At 39.6% G+C, this 16,907-nt stretch overlaps 1 protein-coding gene across 1 annotated transcript in view; it reads left to right on the top strand.

The window, feature by feature from the left end:
• Nucleotides 1-16,907, top strand: part of LOC149274819 (usherin-like) — a 287,860-nt gene that overhangs the window by 207,914 nt on the left and 63,039 nt on the right. Inside the window, exons 50-55 of the mRNA XM_089505229.1 lie at nt 2,809-3,030; nt 9,302-9,525; nt 9,751-9,961; nt 10,082-10,279; nt 11,857-12,008; nt 12,255-12,453. Coding sequence (XP_089361355.1) covers nt 2,809-3,030; nt 9,302-9,525; nt 9,751-9,961; nt 10,082-10,279; nt 11,857-12,008; nt 12,255-12,453 — 1,206 coding nt within the window. The remainder of the gene's footprint in view (nt 1-2,808; nt 3,031-9,301; nt 9,526-9,750; nt 9,962-10,081; nt 10,280-11,856; nt 12,009-12,254; nt 12,454-16,907) is intronic.

Genomic DNA, 16,907 nt, shown 5'->3' with positions numbered 1-16,907 from the left:
TGAGTTATTATAATACGGCCTGGCTCTAATATAAGCAAGTAACTCAACTGAGTAAAAATTTAGCATCTCCTTGGTAAATGACTACTCCTTGGAAATCTTATTTTATTTCTATGTTATGTCACCTGATATTCCTCCAATCTCCCTGAATTGCAATAACCATTACTTCTGATCACAGATGCAGGCACCAAGTGATTGGTTGGCAAGACTCTCAGCATAATACTTTATATGTGCAAAGGTACTTGAAACTCTGCCAATTCGTTCTGTGCCTCTCTGACTCTAAACCCTGGCAAAGTAATTCATATATCACAATATTCTGAATGCTCCAATGATGTCATCACAAAATGCTATCACACAGAAGAACTGGCAAAGGCATTTAAATAGTCTCATTAATCTCAATGTACTTTAATGGAATGATTTTATTTCATAACCTCTATCTCCATCCAGTGGTTGGTGATAACTAATCTGTGTTTACATCAAGGGAAGAGAAATTACTTGACCTGTTGTAAATCAGGCTTAAATAGAACAAATTGGGAGCACAATGCAAAAAAAAACTATGCTGGTCCACAAATATGTAACCCTTTGTGCCCCAGATGAGAGGAACATATGTTTGCCTTGTTCTTTTCCCATCAAGGACTACACAGACATATGTTTTATTATCTGTTTAGTTAATTATAGGCCCATTTCATGAGTTGTTTTTTACTCACTGACACTTGTTTTTGCATTTTTTTACTTCTTTTAATATTTTTACCTAGCAAGAACAGGTAATTCTAGATCTCCCAACATATATATAAATATAGAAATTCCGCATCATGTTTTACTTTACTGAGAGTCATGAATACATTTCCTACAGAACTAAATAGTATATAAATGCACAAGAAATAGCACATGAATAAACAAGAAATCCCTTTCATAAATCATGCTATGAATTATACTAATTTCCTTATAAAAATGCAGTTCCTGTAAGGCAAATACCAAAATATAATGATATAATGATAATAATAAATATAATGATAATAATAAAAATTGTGTCTTTCGTACGTTGCAGCGTATACGATACATTTTTCAGCGTATATTGAAATGCAAGATCTAAAATTGCAAAAAAATCCCAAAACCAGAATTTATTCTTTAAAATGTAAAAATTGAAATACATAGGAATTCACAACATTAACCCCGTCTGCACTGGATTTCTGATCTATTTCATGTTATTTTAATGGACAAAATTAGCTTTGTCCATTAGTTTCTGGAGGTTTGTTTCACAAAAGTAGAAATGTCACAAATTACCGTATTTGCGAATACTTCTTTGTGGAGAACATTTCACCTTCTGACGCATGGCGGAATGTTTAATAGGCGTAGAACTTTTTGTACTGGTGGGACAGCAATGTCAATGTCTCAATGAGGACCAAAATATTAACCTCAACTTTTTCTTAAGAATCATAGGCTTTAATGTGAATTTAGCTTGTGTGTTAAGAGACTGCTGTGTCCCAGCGTGTGATGGAGGTCTTGCTATGTCAAAAAAGTGCATGCAATCTCTCGTACAATGTAAGATGTAATATACCACCTACCGTATCCAATTAGGAAGTTTCAAGTCACCTTGAAGTTGTGGGATCTTATAAAGACAGATCATACGCAACTTCAAACCTTTGGTGTGTGTTGGAATTAGTTGCTTTAATAATTTTAGTTACTTTCTGGTGATATACCTGGCTCAATTGAGTATAACATTCGGTTTGAACCAAGTAGGACAATCCAGGCTCTGTTAGTTCATTGTTGATTGTTACTCCGCCTTCCATTTTAATATAAGACCAATAAAATAAAAAGCCTTAGTGTGAAAATATGAGCAGAAGACCCGGCCACACAAGAAATTTAAGTCTAGCTACATTACTATGAAAAACATGTTTACTATCAAAGTGCGTGAGAAGTCATTGGTCATGTATTGGTCATGTGATCAATATGGAAAAGGCCATAGCGCCATATTAATCAAATAATTTGAATTCTGTAGTTAAAATAAAAAATATAATTCTAGCAATTATTTTCTGTGGTTACCATACAGACCTCTTTCAGCTTTTATAAAAGATACTTTATTTATTGTTATATTCTTGGGGGGGTCTATGAACTCCTGCGTACATTTGTTTACTACTATACAGGGGAACCTGACAGAGATGCCCCCTTCAGCACTAAGCATAGTTACATAGTTACATAGGCTGAAAAAAGACATGCATCCACCCAGTTCAGCCTTTCCTATATCGGTTAATTTGTTGCTGTTTCATCCAAAAGAAGGCAAAAAAACCCCAGTTTGGCTCTTTCCAATTTTGCACTAACCAGGGAAAAAATTCCTTCTTGACCCCAAAATGGCAGTCAGATTTCTCCTTGGATCAATAAGCTGTTTCCCCATAATTACAGATTATATCCCTGAATATTATGTTTTTCCAAGTATCCATCCAGTTGCAGTTTAAACGTCTGTACAGACTCCAATAAAACTACCTCTGCAGGCAGAGAATTCCGCATCCTTACTGTAAAAAACCCTTTCCTCTGCCTTAGTCTAAATCTCCAGTCTGAACGCGTGACCCCGCGTCCTATGCATAGTCCTGTTTATGAACAGATTTCCACACAGTGGTTTGTATTGGCCCCGGATATATTTATATAATGCTATCATATCCCCTCATAGGTTGCCATAGGTATTGCTTTTACATACCTTTTTTGCAGCCCATTAAGGGCATATTTCGACCCTCTTTATGCACCTCTGACATTATGTGAGTTTTTTTAGATATGAACGCTCATCCTGTAATCTGTGTTTGCCGTTTGTTCTAATAGGGGAGGTTTGCTGTTACAACGCGCTAGAGAACCGAGTGCCGGTCGGGGACGGAGACTCTTGCTGCGGAGGAACACCGTTCTCAACGTCTGGAAATCAGATATGTTGTGGGGAATCGCTGTACGACAAATCCCATCAGCAGTGCTGCGGGGGGGAGATCGCTGGGCTGGACTTTGTTTGCTGTGGAAATGATGAGGAAGGAACGCTCTACAGGCCCTCTCCAGGTAAGCCTGAACGCTGCTGCATTTTCAATCCTACAATGTAACCAAAAAAGTGAGTAGTTTCCCTCATTCAGTGCCAGGGGGTAACCGGTTTTATTGCTTGTCCCTCCTGTAAGCACCGCAGAGCAGGGACTATAGTATGGTAAAGCTAGGTGGCGGAGGACCCTGCAACCATCTAAACCTCCGATCCTCTAGTTTTAGGATTATGACCTGTTGTTCTTACATTTCTCCTCCTTTGAAATAAACTTCCCTCCTCTTCTTCTAACATTTTTTGTTAAACCCCTTTATGTATTTAAATGTTTCTATCACATTCCCTTTCTCTTCTCTCCTTGAAGCATCCGCCCCGCTTAATTTGGGGGAATAGATCTCGCTGAAAGTGCAGACAATTCTCCAGCTGTAACATCAGTTAAAAAATTCTTCCAACCTCAACATCGAAAGGGCCAGATCATCTGCTGCTTGTTCTACTAAAAGAAACCCTGTAGTGTCCTGTCAATTCCTATACAGAGTGTTATGACTTAAACATCCATGAGAAGTAATGTATAAATAGTACATTATATATGAACATGGTCTTTCCATTCCACCAACACAGGACGACGACAGTAGATTTGGGGGATTGGTAGCCTTGTTCTACCGGCAGCAGCTCACATTGCTGCGGGATGGATGAAAAGTTGTGGCCTGCGGGCCATAGTTTGGAGATCTCTGATTTAGCCCCATAGTCTCCAGATTCAAGGCTACTAATCCTAAGTGATCCTAGGTGTCCCAGTTTTTGCCTGACAGTTACGATTTTCAGTTGAGGAGATACTCTGATCTCTCCTGACATTTCAAATCAATAGAACTCAGCGCATAATTAAATCAGTGAGAAACGTGTCAAGGTTGGGCATGTTCATACCTCACAGCACACACTTCCATGGCGGCTCCCAAGTAGCCACCTTCTGATGCTCTACAGCCCCGGACCTGCCGACCCATGCACCTTAATCTGCGCGATCCCACAGTCGGCCCTGTCCCTCCTTGTCACTTCATACATCATTCGGTTTGGACACCTGAAGTGGAGGGTATGTCTATGCATTATGCTGACAAGTTTCCCCTGCAAGCTTAGAAGGTGGCCCTCCATAATGTATGTTCAATCTGCGAAGTGGCTTAAGAAATCTCAAGGGTCAACCAAACTTTTCTTCCAAGCTCACCGCGGTTGGTCCTTCATATTGAAGTTGGTGAGTCAAAATTTCAACTTCCTAAAAAAAAGGGCTATAAACCACAAGAAAACCCAATTGCTAGAACCATTCTTGATGCTGGATGTCCGTAGCAGCCCTATTCAGCTGCCAGCATAGTAATAACTGCTAGTCCACTGCATATAAAATATTTATTTACATACTTTATGTCTTAAAGTACTATTAGCCAGCAGGAGTCCTTTTACAAAATCACATTGAATTGACTTTCTCACACCAAATCAAATCTCCCTCGCCCCAGCTCAATTGTCTTTGTCAATATGTATTTTATAAATGGAGCGAATTAACAGATGCTGCTGGAGCAAAATTGCTGCTGTAGCATTTCGGGTTTTTACTGCTCTCTTTGGGCAAATGAGTTGCGCAGGAGTGTAATACAGGCGCCAAGAGACGGGAATCATGTTTTGCATTTCCGCATGCGAATGAATACAGACAAACACTCGTATATTTCCTTACATCCTACCTGCTTCGGTGCGGGTTTATTTATGCGGGGTCGGCTCTTCCACTAATATTCACATAACAAGCCTAGTTTGAAAACATTACGTACCAGAGCCTTCCAAATAAAATAAGACATAAATTCATAATGCTATTATGTAACTCGTGTATTAGAACATCAGATGTTTAGCTTATGCATTTTAATTAGACAGGTACATTAGGGAAAACTGCTATGATTTAAATCGGCATTTAAATCTCTGGGTGTTAGAAACGGTCCGGCATGCATTCTGTCTGGATGTCAAAAAGATATGCAGACTGTACAGTGAAATGATTGTATTGCTAATAAAAACCGTCTTATTTTATGCCAGGTTAATTGGCATGTGTGGTTAACCTAGGTGGGATGGGGCAGGGAATCTGCGTCGAAATGGGGTCTACGTACATTTTATGTTGATGTCTGTTGGGAATATTTATGGGAAATATATGGAAATTCTGTATTTTCTCCCAGCATTAAAATTGCCATTTTAAGTAAAATATGCTAAAAAAAAATATGTAAAAAGACAAACATTAAAAATATGGCCCCAATAACAATACATATATTTATTGTTATCCTAAAACCGGGGATGGTGGCAGGAGCCGAGGCCACGTTCTACTGATGCTGATGGAAGAGCTACAGGGATTGTGCGAGCGCAGATACCCAACACAGTCGACTCAAACTAAACCTAGAGGATCAGACTGAAACGGGTACAGGGAGGAGAGTGTGAGTGGAGCCATGTCCTGCAGCACACTGGCAGTGTACGATCCGAAGATGGGAGACCACTAAGGCCATTAGGGGTCCTGGGAAGGGAACAAATACTACAGCAGGAATGATGGGCAGACTTAATGGGCCCAAATGGCTCTTGTCTGCCATAAAGCACTATGCTTGTAAATAAACAAGCGACGACGTAATGCCAAAAAAACAAAACAGTTTCTAGGTCTTGGTGGCAAGCTAGATAACAACACTGATCCATAACATCCTGTGCCTTAAGATCCTGCGTATGATGGCATTTAGTTTTTGACCAATATTATATTCCAACATTACATGCACTTGTAGATTACAAATTAGGAATGACCAACAAGGTATTTTTACTTTTATATTATTTTGTTTTACATTTACCTGATCTGGCGAGGATGGCTTGATTGTAGAGACGGTTGGATCGAAATTCGTTGCCTGGTGCCCACATTCACTCTCTCACACATTCACTCTCTCACACATTCACTCTCTCACACATTCACTCTCTCACACATTCACTCTCTCACACATTCACTCCCTCACACATGCTTTCTTCAATCTTCTATCTTTGTCCGCATCTCAGCAGACATAACCGAGCGGGAACTTGCAGTGCCATCCTCTCCCTGATCCTCCAGGACTGCAAGCGCCATCATTTTGCCCTCACTTGAACAATATGGTGACGTCTTCTCCCCCAATTAGAGGATCAGGGAGAAAACGTCACCGCAACTTCCCCCAATCGGAAGAGTGAGTGAACGAGAATGAGTGAGAGATAGCGAGTGAGGTTGTGAGTAAACATGGTCCCACAAATTTTGGTTAGAAATTCTGAGCTTTTTTGCTTCCTTCTCGTCCGATTTGTGGCTTCTTACTAATCGCTGAATTTTCCTAAATTCTGTAAAGTCTAATTATTAGTCGCAAAAATTCTGATGCCGTCATGTCACCTGCTGCACAACTGGTATAATATGTAATAAAATGATGCAACTGGATATTAGATCAGTTAAAGTGCAAATGCAGCAATAAGCAGTGTGTGGCAATCCCTTGGCTATGGACTATAATTCCCACCATGCCAAGCAGCTGTAATGCCGTTGCCGACCATGATTTAGATTTGCACGCATGTTAATTGTTAAAGAGATAGCAGAGAGACATCTACTGGTAGAGACAGCTGTGCTAGGCCTTCCAGCTGATTAATGTCAATTACACTATTTGTGAAATTCACAGAAAAGGGAGAATAATTACAAAAAAACCCCTCTTATCTTCTATTATCCTATCTCGCCCCAAATCACCACGTTGTTAAGCCTGCTGTTCCCACAGCTGTGATTCCCAGACCAGCAATACCTGCGGAACGCAGTAAGCTCTGAAGCCAATACGCATTAAATGGTGTATATTAAACGCCGGCTTAATATTCTGTACGGCTTATGTGCTGGATTGAAAGCTTATGCAGTTTAATACTAATGTTTCCCTTAAACCATTGGTGTCATAGACCTATTGAATTAGTAATTCATCAGCCAGCTGTGTTTATTCATTTCTTCGGTTATATGATGAACATTAAATGATTGTTGGCAGAAACACATGGAAATAGCAATTTATTTATTTATTTGCTTATTTATTTATATTTTCGGCGCGTCTGCGCCATGCGGTTTCTCCTTGACCTTTCTGATTAAATGCGTCGAAGCTTTAGATGCCGTGACGCAGTATGGCCGACTTACAGATCGTTTTCTGCAATTTTCACTGCTGCTGTCGTGCCCGATCTTAAAGGAATAATGGGAGAGAGAGAGAGAGGGGGGATGCGATTAGAAACATTTAAATACTTAAAGGGGTTTAACAAAGTACAGGAGGGAAGATTATTTCAAAGGAGGGGAAACGTTAGAACATGAGGTCATGAGCTTAAAACTAGAGGCTCGGAGCTTTAGATGTTTTACTTTACTGAGAGGGTGAACAGCCTCCCAGCAGAGGTGGTAGAGGCTAATACAGTGGAGGAATTTAAACATCTAAGCAAGACCAAGGCCTGATTGAGCTTTGAGTCTTTACAGCCGGAAAAAATGGGGTGTCTAGAAGAGCCGAATGGGTCGGATCTGCCGTCGGATGCTGTGTTTCCATGCTGTTAGGTTTTCAAGTACATTAAAAACAAAACTGCATACCCCCGGAGTTAAAGTTTAAAAGTCAAGTGCTTTGGTCCATGTGATAAATTAGGCAGGGGTCAAGGGCCATGCCACGCAACGTCTACCTCTGCATTTGCAGCTCACCCATGCCGAAGCGATGCACCATGGGAAGTAACAGCACACTCGGCTTTGCAACATCTGCTCGCCCTAAGTGAGTTAGTGCACGTCAGACATCTTTATGTCACAATATTGCCATGATGGATGCAGTCTTCAGAAAATGCTGCATAAAAGTCTGGTGTGCTGTTCTGGCCATTAAGTGAAATTACTATTTAAATTAATGGCGCTGTCACAGTTTATCTGTGCAAAGAATGAACGCTGATTAGGGTATTAAGTAATTAGCAATTTATCACGCTGGAACAAGGTTGATAATAATTAAAGAAGTAATGGTTTACCAAAGAAACTGGAAAAAGGGAGTCACTTCGTGTTATGTGACTGAATTCTTGGCTGAAATATCCAATTCTGTCAAAGATGGGATTTTATACGAAGGGATGCGTTTATTATTATTATTTTTTTATTTTTTTTTTTGTTCCCCAGCGCTTACAACAGTTCATTATCAAAATTTGAGTTTGCCTGTCAGAAGTCCCTTAGAGCTATCAGACTAGTGTTTATGAGTTTTTGAATTAGGTCACTGTTTCCATATGATTTATAGCGTGAAACATGTCAAAAGTCTAATGAAATTTAGCATCGGCAAATATCATATGCTGAGCCTAGTCGTCAGAAGAGCTTCTCGTGCGGACGAATTGAAGGGTGACATTTTATTTTGAGAGTATTTATATGAGGAACAAATGAGATCTGTTACTTAGTGATACAAATGTAACCGCAAATTGAACAAATACTGTTTATAGCGCACAGTGTAACTATTCAAAGGACACCCCAGCCATCATATGCACCTTAATGTTCTGCAAAATCCACCTGTATGCGTTTGCCATTTTTTGTGCCGGGAAGCTATTTTCCATGAAGAAGACGTGTTCGGCCAAACGTGTCCCTTGGCATGTAAAATCGTTAGCACCAATCAGCTCCAGCACTGGCTCTGAGAATGGCGCGAGGGGGTTTAACCCCTTCCGTACCGGTGACGTACCTGGTACTTCCTCGTTGGGTGTCACCCACAGACCGGGACGTACCAGGTACGTCATCGATGATGCGCAATCCAGCGTCTCTGTGGACGCTGGGATCGCGAGGGGCGGCTGCTACTGACCTGAAGGGGTTAATGAGACCTACTGTACACATGCAAGGATTGCACGTCCATTGATTTTAATGGGAACACCGTCCTGCTACTGATTGGCTACTTCAAGCAGCCAATCAGTTGCGAGAATGGTTGGACACCGGAGGAGGCAGGAAGCTGCAGCTGGGAATTAGAGTTTGATGGAAAGTTATGAAAAGTTCTTGTCTTAGGATCAAGGCTGATGGAAATTGATTATTAAAAAGTGATTCTAGTAAAAAGTATGAAAAGTGGCCTTATTACCTTAGCAACCTAAAGAATTGTCGGGTTGGCAGTAACTATCTATCGATCGCTTTGATAAAAGGGCAACCAGCCTTTAGTCTTTTTTCCAATGAGTGTGGAATTGGTGTAGAGTTCGTATAAGTTTAGCCAAAATTACCCTAATGTGGAACGCTGTGATAAATAGTTTATCTGGTATACAACATTTTAGCTTCTGAACTGAAATGATTATGTGTGATGCTTTTTTTGTTCGCAGGCTTGAGCTGTTGTGGCATTGAATATGTGAACCTCTCAGAGTCATTTTGCTGTTCTGACTCTAACGGGCAATTTAAAATACATCTAAAAGAGCATGAGCACATGTCATTTAAATGCTGCGAGAGCGAACTTATATCAGAGACGGAGGAATGCTGTAACGGAGCAGGATATAATCCATTCATTCATGCTTGCGCCAACAAGGTACCAGAGGATTTCTACACTAAGGTATGTCTGCGAACCTCAACTGTAAAACATTTGGCACGCAGGTGGACAATAATTATTGGACGTAACATTCCTAATACCCCTAGTTGTAAGTAATACCTCCCAAGACTACCTCTTTAACAAAGACAGTCCCTCTTTGGAAACCATACCTTTTTGATATTTGATGGCAGGTATAAAATATCTTTATTGAGTGGCTTTAATCGTATCTCATTTGATTATTTTTTACAGCAAGAAAAATGTGGTTTGAATCGTTTGTGCCCGATCTCTTTGGCCGATTCAGCATACTGTGGCCGGTGTAGTTTTAATGTGGCTACTGACTCTTGTTTCGTGAGAAAAAGAACTGTGCAAGTTACAGGAACGTCCCATGAAGTAGAAGATTTCTGCCCCACAGAGGAAGAAATTGTCTATACTGGAGGGCCAGACACATATAATTTTACAGGTATGGTCTTTATAAAGATATTATATGTTATTATATACCTGTATTTGCAATAAGGCATGTATATTACTACATTTTCAAGTGTTTTTAACATGTGATGATGATGTTGACATTGTTTTCTAGATACTGGTCTTGATCCTTTTACTACCTATGAATACAGAGTTTCTACATGGAACAGTGCTGGTCATGGGTTTAGCAATGCAAGCAGAGTAACTACCAAGCAAGGTAGACCTCAAGGAGTACATCCACCAAGATGGTCCAAAGTGGACAAACGCGAGGATGCGATATTATTGAGATGGAAAGAACCTGCAAAACCAAATGGTATACTTGGATTTAAAGTGCCATCTTTTAAATATATATATATATATATATATATATATATATATATATATATATATACACTGTATACACACAAGAAAGCAAGTGAGCCAGTAAATACTATTTAAAAACTCATGAGGGGATAAATATTGGGAATTCCATCACACTATATGGCCATACTAATATTGCTTAGCCCCCATTATGTCAAACTACCCCAAGTTTGGTGAGTCCGATCTAATTTTACATGGCTGAATCCAAGGAGTTGAATCAGTGGGACGGCATTGTATATATAGATATTGACAAAACTCTTTTGTCTTTTGGGGATTAAATACACACCAGAGCGTTCATAGCACACAACCAGCTTCTAGTTTGCTGGCCCAAAATGGAGGCACATAACAAGTTCTGTCTGCCCATTTTTACTCAGCTTGTCTCATTAATTAGTACAGCAGGTAGGTGAAGCCAGTAATCCTGGATATATGGAGTGGAGCTAAAGGCCCACCCTTCTCTCCTAATGCTTCACCCCAGGGACCCAAAACCTAGTAACAAGTAACACATTTGCTGAACCGTGAGTTGGTACGTGAGTTGCAGTTGTTTATTAATTATATGATAGGTTAGGTATGACTATCCCTAACTCTATTAGCTTTTGCTGCAAGGACTGCTTAGACGGCCCTTGATTATACATGGTTAAACAAACACAAAACAAAAAAAAAAATACTGTTGTCCGAGTCTGATGTGGCTTCCTTAAGTGCACTTAAACTTCACAATTAGTTACGGTGGGTAACGGTGATGGAAACCCTTCCACTTAAATTTAAGGGGTAGTAGAAATTACACACTCATCTACAGACACCAGACAAGCCAGAAGGCTTGTTTTTCCCTCAGAAATCTCATGGTGCTGCCACAACTACAAGGGATTCTGGGTAGGCGCATGCAAATAAGGTCAACAATGATCACCTTTTGTCTCTATGTCCACTTTATACATGGATCCCTTGAAAGTAATTGCCCGCTGTACAAGACAGCCTCATCAGAATGGGCCTGGGATACTGGCTTAATAGTTGAGGCTTGGGGTAGCCAAGAACTATGGTGGGTAAATGTGATGGGAAACCCTTTATTTATTTATTTAACCTTATTTGCATGTGCCTACCCAGAATCCCTTGTGGTTGTGGCAGCACCATGACATTTCTGAGGGAAAAGCAAACCTTCTGGCTTGTCTGGTGTCTGTAGACGAGTGTTTAATAATACTTCTACCCCTTAAATTTCACAAAAAAACAGATACACTCATTGGGAAGCTTTCCGCAGTAATTTAAATACATTTTACTTTTAAAGGGACGGTAATGCATGTATTAGGGACCCACAAATTGCCACAATCATAACCTTAAACTAACATTTCTAAAATAATTACAATGTAAGAAACAGATTTTATAGATTTCCTGCTGAAACTTTGTATTGTTGTGTCTCCAAAGTGGTTTAATGACATGAATTTAAACAGAGAATGTGTCCCTCTTAATAATACGTTAATTATTTGATAAATTAATAGTCATGAATAGAATGAAGAAATCACAATTTTTTTTTCCCCCCACAAGGTGTTGTTCATTATGTTATTCTTCGAGATGGAATTGAACATTTTAAGGGGATTTCGCTACAATTCTTGGATAAAAGAGGCATTCAGCCATATCGGGAATACACCTATCAGCTCCGCGCATGCACAGTGGCCGGATGTTTAGACAGCGCCAAGGTAAGTTAAAGTCGTCGTTTCAGAGGCTCTTATTGTCTGCAAACTAACACATGCCCAATCATAAGGTGTGTGTGTGTGCAAAAAAAAAAAAAGAATTTACAATCCTTTTTCCACATTTAAAAACGATTAGAACTTGAGTTTTGGTTTTTAAAACAGAAAGAAAAATCTGAATGATTTTCCCCTTTATCGTGCCATGTCAGCTATCAAGAAATAAAGTGATTTGCATTTTGATATAATTCTTAAAAGGTGTATGCAGCCATTAAACAAGGAGTGCCGGAGGATGTAGCCCCGCCCACTATTACCGCCGTGAACTCGACTGCTTTACTGCTTAGTTGGTCGATGCCGAAAAAGCCCAATGGCAACGTCAAAGAATATAAGATTAATCAGATTGGTAAAGGAGTTATCTATGTGACCAAGGAGGGGAAGAATCAATACACTGTTACAGGTATGTTAAAAATGAATGGTCCATCATATGTTATTAAATACTAATTTATTAATATATCACAAATAATATAAATTAAAATAATGGTTATAATTGGAGAACTAGTGTTATTGGTTTTTACCATGTTGCCCGTAATGAGATATGATAGGGACCATGCAAAGGAAAAAAAGGGAGATGTTAATAATCGATACAAATCTCCCGTAACATATGCATGCTATATCTTTACAATGAATGCAGTTCGCATTCTTGTCTATCCATTTTTCGTGGTATAGAGACCCAAACCTTAATCAGTCATTGGTCTCGTCTTAGATTCAGGAGCCATATGCCCGTTCCACGCATGTTTAATACCCTCACTGTATTAGTATCTACTACTTCGGATAGAAGTCTGACATAATAATAATCTCGGTTAAATTCCCACCAAACATTGCTTAGGGTGGCGTTTCTCTAACTTTATGCCATTATCCAATACTTAGAATATTGTAACGTGTATTTGGATAATTGGATTATTTGGATTAATACATTTCCCATTATAATACTTTTCATACTTTAGAACATTTCGGTCCCCCTTTCTTGATATAAGATTAGGTCAGAGACGTTCTTATGTTGGTTTTAGACAGCGGTCTGCTATCAAAATCTGGTTTCTACCTAAATTTCAGGTTTATTAGTGTCATAGATTTACCGTGGGGCATCTCCTGTTACCTGGGCACAGAACATTCTGCATGTTTTTCTTATTTTCCTAAATTGACCCTGTTTTAAAAATCTTTGTACACGCTCATATATAATTAATAATAAAGACATTGGTATTGAGCACTTATAACAATATATGTCAGCTCCACTTAACTACGGCTGTCACCGCTTGTGAATTACGCACCCGTGCATGTGCTGACTATGTCATATGCATATGTGGGGATATCAGCAATCCCGCAAAGGAATCTGCCACTTTATTTTTGTTGGTTTTTAAGCCTTTACACTATAACTTGTTATTCTTCCGGCATAAGCGGTGTTGCCATCTTCTGTGTTTAGGACCTCGACAATCCCAATGCTTTAATGTATCTTTGTCCACACAGACTGAATCAAGAGATTTATCTCTCTCCGTCTTCACAGTAAATTCCCATCTCCACGGCAGACGCTATGTTACTTGGTGTGGGTACACAGCCCGTCATGTTAATACATCATCCACATTCTTTGTGTCCCAGACAAACCTAGACCACCTGGCGCCATTGAGCATCATAATAAGAGGTCTGTCTTACGACATAAAGGAGGTTTTCTAGACACCCTCTTCTTATTTTGAGGTTCTTTAGGGGGTACTGTAAATGTTGTGACTGAGGTGCTTGGTGACCAAATGTGTGGCTTTATCATTATGAGCGTCTTTAATAGCTAATACAGTATTCAGCTGTCTGCAGCTCTTGCCTCTTCAATTATCACACACATTATTTGTCCTTGACCCAGTCTTTAGAGAATTTGGATCTTTTGTTATGCCCCCCCCCACCTGCCCTAACGTGTGGGGAGATTCATATACACTACTGTTCAAAAGTTTGGGGTCATGGAAAACAAGTGCATTTCTAGCGGTAACATATTTGCAAAAGGGTTTTCTAACCATCAATTATCCTTTTAAACTTAAACTTGGATTAGCGAACACAACGTGCCATTGGAACACAGGAGTGATAAAGGGCCATTGGAACACAGGAGTGATGAGAGTGATAAAGGACCATTGGAGCACAGGAGTGATGGGAGTGATAAAGGGCCATTGGAACACAGGAGTGATGGGAGTGATAAAGGGCCATTGGAACACAGGAGTGATGGGAGTGATAAAGGGCCTCTGTACGCCTATAACGATATCCCATTAAAAATCAGCTGTTTCCAGCTGCAATAGTCATTTACATTAACCCCGTCTGTGCTGGATTTCTGATCCATTTCATGTTATTTTAAAGGACAAAATCTTCTTTCAAAAACAACATTTCTAAGTGACCCCAAACCTTTGAGCTTAAAGCTGCATAGAAAACTGCCTACAAATATGTGTAAATCCAAATATATCATCTACCCAAATGTGAATGCTGTCAAATGTGTATAATCCTCTAAATAAAAAAAAAAAGTAAACAAAAAGTCCTTCTTTAATTATTTTGAGGTGTTATCCAAGATTTAAGTAAAGGAACCCTTTCTTATCATCTCATAGAGTTGAATACGTCTGTGAATGTCTGCCATTATCTACTCAAATTCTTTAATATTAATAGCACATGGCAGCTTGTCAATAAGACCTTTCATATCATTTATTACTGAATACCCGCACTACCCTGTACAAAGCAATTTGGTTGACAGATACGGCTTTGTTTCATTTTGTATTACGGCTACTTCGGTACAGTTGTGTTGGTCGGCGGTGACAGATGAAGCTGGAGGAAAGGACATTTCTGTTCTTGGGTCCATAAGTAAGCAGGAGATTGTCTGTATCATCGACGTGAATCAAGCGCTTATGGCGAAGGGTCTATTTGGGTCAGATATGGACACTACCCAGAGGTGGTTTGGCGGTAGGGTATTGTAAGAAATTATGACCCTCTTACAGGGATATTCTTTTAGGGAATGTGTGACGAATAAAGCACAAATACAAGAGTATAGAAAAATGTATATTGATATTGAATTAGGTCACTGTTACAGGTTGTAAAACATATAACATACACAAAATATTTGATAATTATCCAAAACAAAAGGGATACTTAAACAAATTCTTGGGGAAACCTTGCTCAGCTCACAGGCTTCTCCCGAACGACATCTTGCGCAGCTTCGTTCTGAGTCTCCTGACCCGGGACACTTCTGTTCACTGCGCTCTTTCTCTGTCTCTTCTTTCTCCGACTCTCCTTTCTCTCTTACTCAGACTCTTCTTTCTATTGCAGCCCCTAACTAGTCATCCCAGAATTCCTTGTACCTCCCAGAAAGTGGTTCACCCAACCCCTCTTTCCAGAGATTTCCTGTATGACCCAATTACGGAGACAGGTAGTCTATGCAAACATGCACACAGTTATGTTAATATACATCGGATTCAGTTGTCTGACCCCCTGTGGGGAATCCCACCTCTGTTGGAGCCTTTGTTCCAAACCCTTTGTAATGCATTACTATACAAGTTACCTTACATTGTAAAACCAGATATCTCACCTTATAGAAACCCAAATCGTCCCCAAAACATTATGCAATAAATGTAATGTCCCATTTTAAAGGCACCCTTCATTTCTTACAGTATCGTCAGATTTTGTGCCAGTTGCTGAAGCCATCCTGATACTTTCTCAGTTATATTATGACCTACTTTCCCCATACCCTAGTGATGAGTGGCTTCATAGACAATTTTTTTTGGAAAACTAGAGATTGCTTGTGAAAATCCAGTTAAGGGTCCCCCATATCATTACTCACCCCGTACCCTATCATTATCCTCCCCATCCCTTCCATTCATGATTCCTTACATCCCCCATCATTATTCTCTGCATCCCTCTTGTCATTATCTTCCCCATTCTTCCATCATACCCCCATATTATTACGGTATCGTCCCCATTCCCTCCATATCCAACACACCCTGACCAGTGAATTATATATCGAAAATGTAATGTAATTCCTTATATGAAACGTCCAAACTTACAGATGTATCTAATTTTCTGTATCCAACAAACCAATTATGACATATTAGTGTAGTAGTGGTGTTATTAGAATACATGTAGCTTCATATGAACTCTTGTTAACCCTACTGCCAAGCCACAGAGAACATCATATTGCTGGCGTAGGTTCAAATAACCGCAGTTCAGACAAATTAAATTAGAAATGATTTTCTTGAGTGACAGATCTGGGCATTTTTGTGGAGCTTGGTAGTAATTAACATAGAAAATCATATATAACTGTCCAAAGGCTTCATCGTGGTCATTTTATTAAACAAATGTTGTCTCTCCACTAGGAATACATAGTTAATACAACAGAAGGGTACATCCAGTGCATTGTTACAAATAGCAGATAATCTAAATGATACCGGAACCTGTGGCCGGCAATACCGTTTACAGTAACATGGATAACAGGTCAATTCGGCCCCTCTGGGTAGTAATTCACCTTTCATTTTGAAACGAAGGCACTTTCCAGTATGTTTCAGTTTTGCAATGAGCATAAAGTCAGGTTCAGACTTTAAGTAACGTTAGAATATTTATCCCGCGCCGTATTTAGTTCGGGACAATTGTATGTCAGTTTCTCTAGAGCTACAGCTTAAAAGGCAGTCAAGGTGAAAACGCTTCATAGTCTCACTCCGGGTCGCTCTGTACCCTCAAATAAAACAGTTTACACCCCAAATGTTGTTTACAAAGAGATTGACATGTAATAATTATCATCCACTGTGTCTGCGGTACTCGCGGGCTTTAATATCTGAGCTTACAATTCCCCTGATTTATACCATCCCATTATCTATTATTAGCAAGGATGTCCTATGGATTTTTTCT

Source organism: Sceloporus occidentalis, unplaced genomic scaffold (assembly GCF_023333645.1).
Source record: "Sceloporus occidentalis isolate IW3139 unplaced genomic scaffold, rSceOcc1.0.p SCAF_319, whole genome shotgun sequence".
NCBI lineage: Eukaryota > Metazoa > Chordata > Lepidosauria > Squamata > Phrynosomatidae > Sceloporus > Sceloporus occidentalis.
The sequence above is the reverse complement of the archived record's forward strand: the minus strand, read 5'-3'. Positions and strand labels throughout refer to the sequence as shown.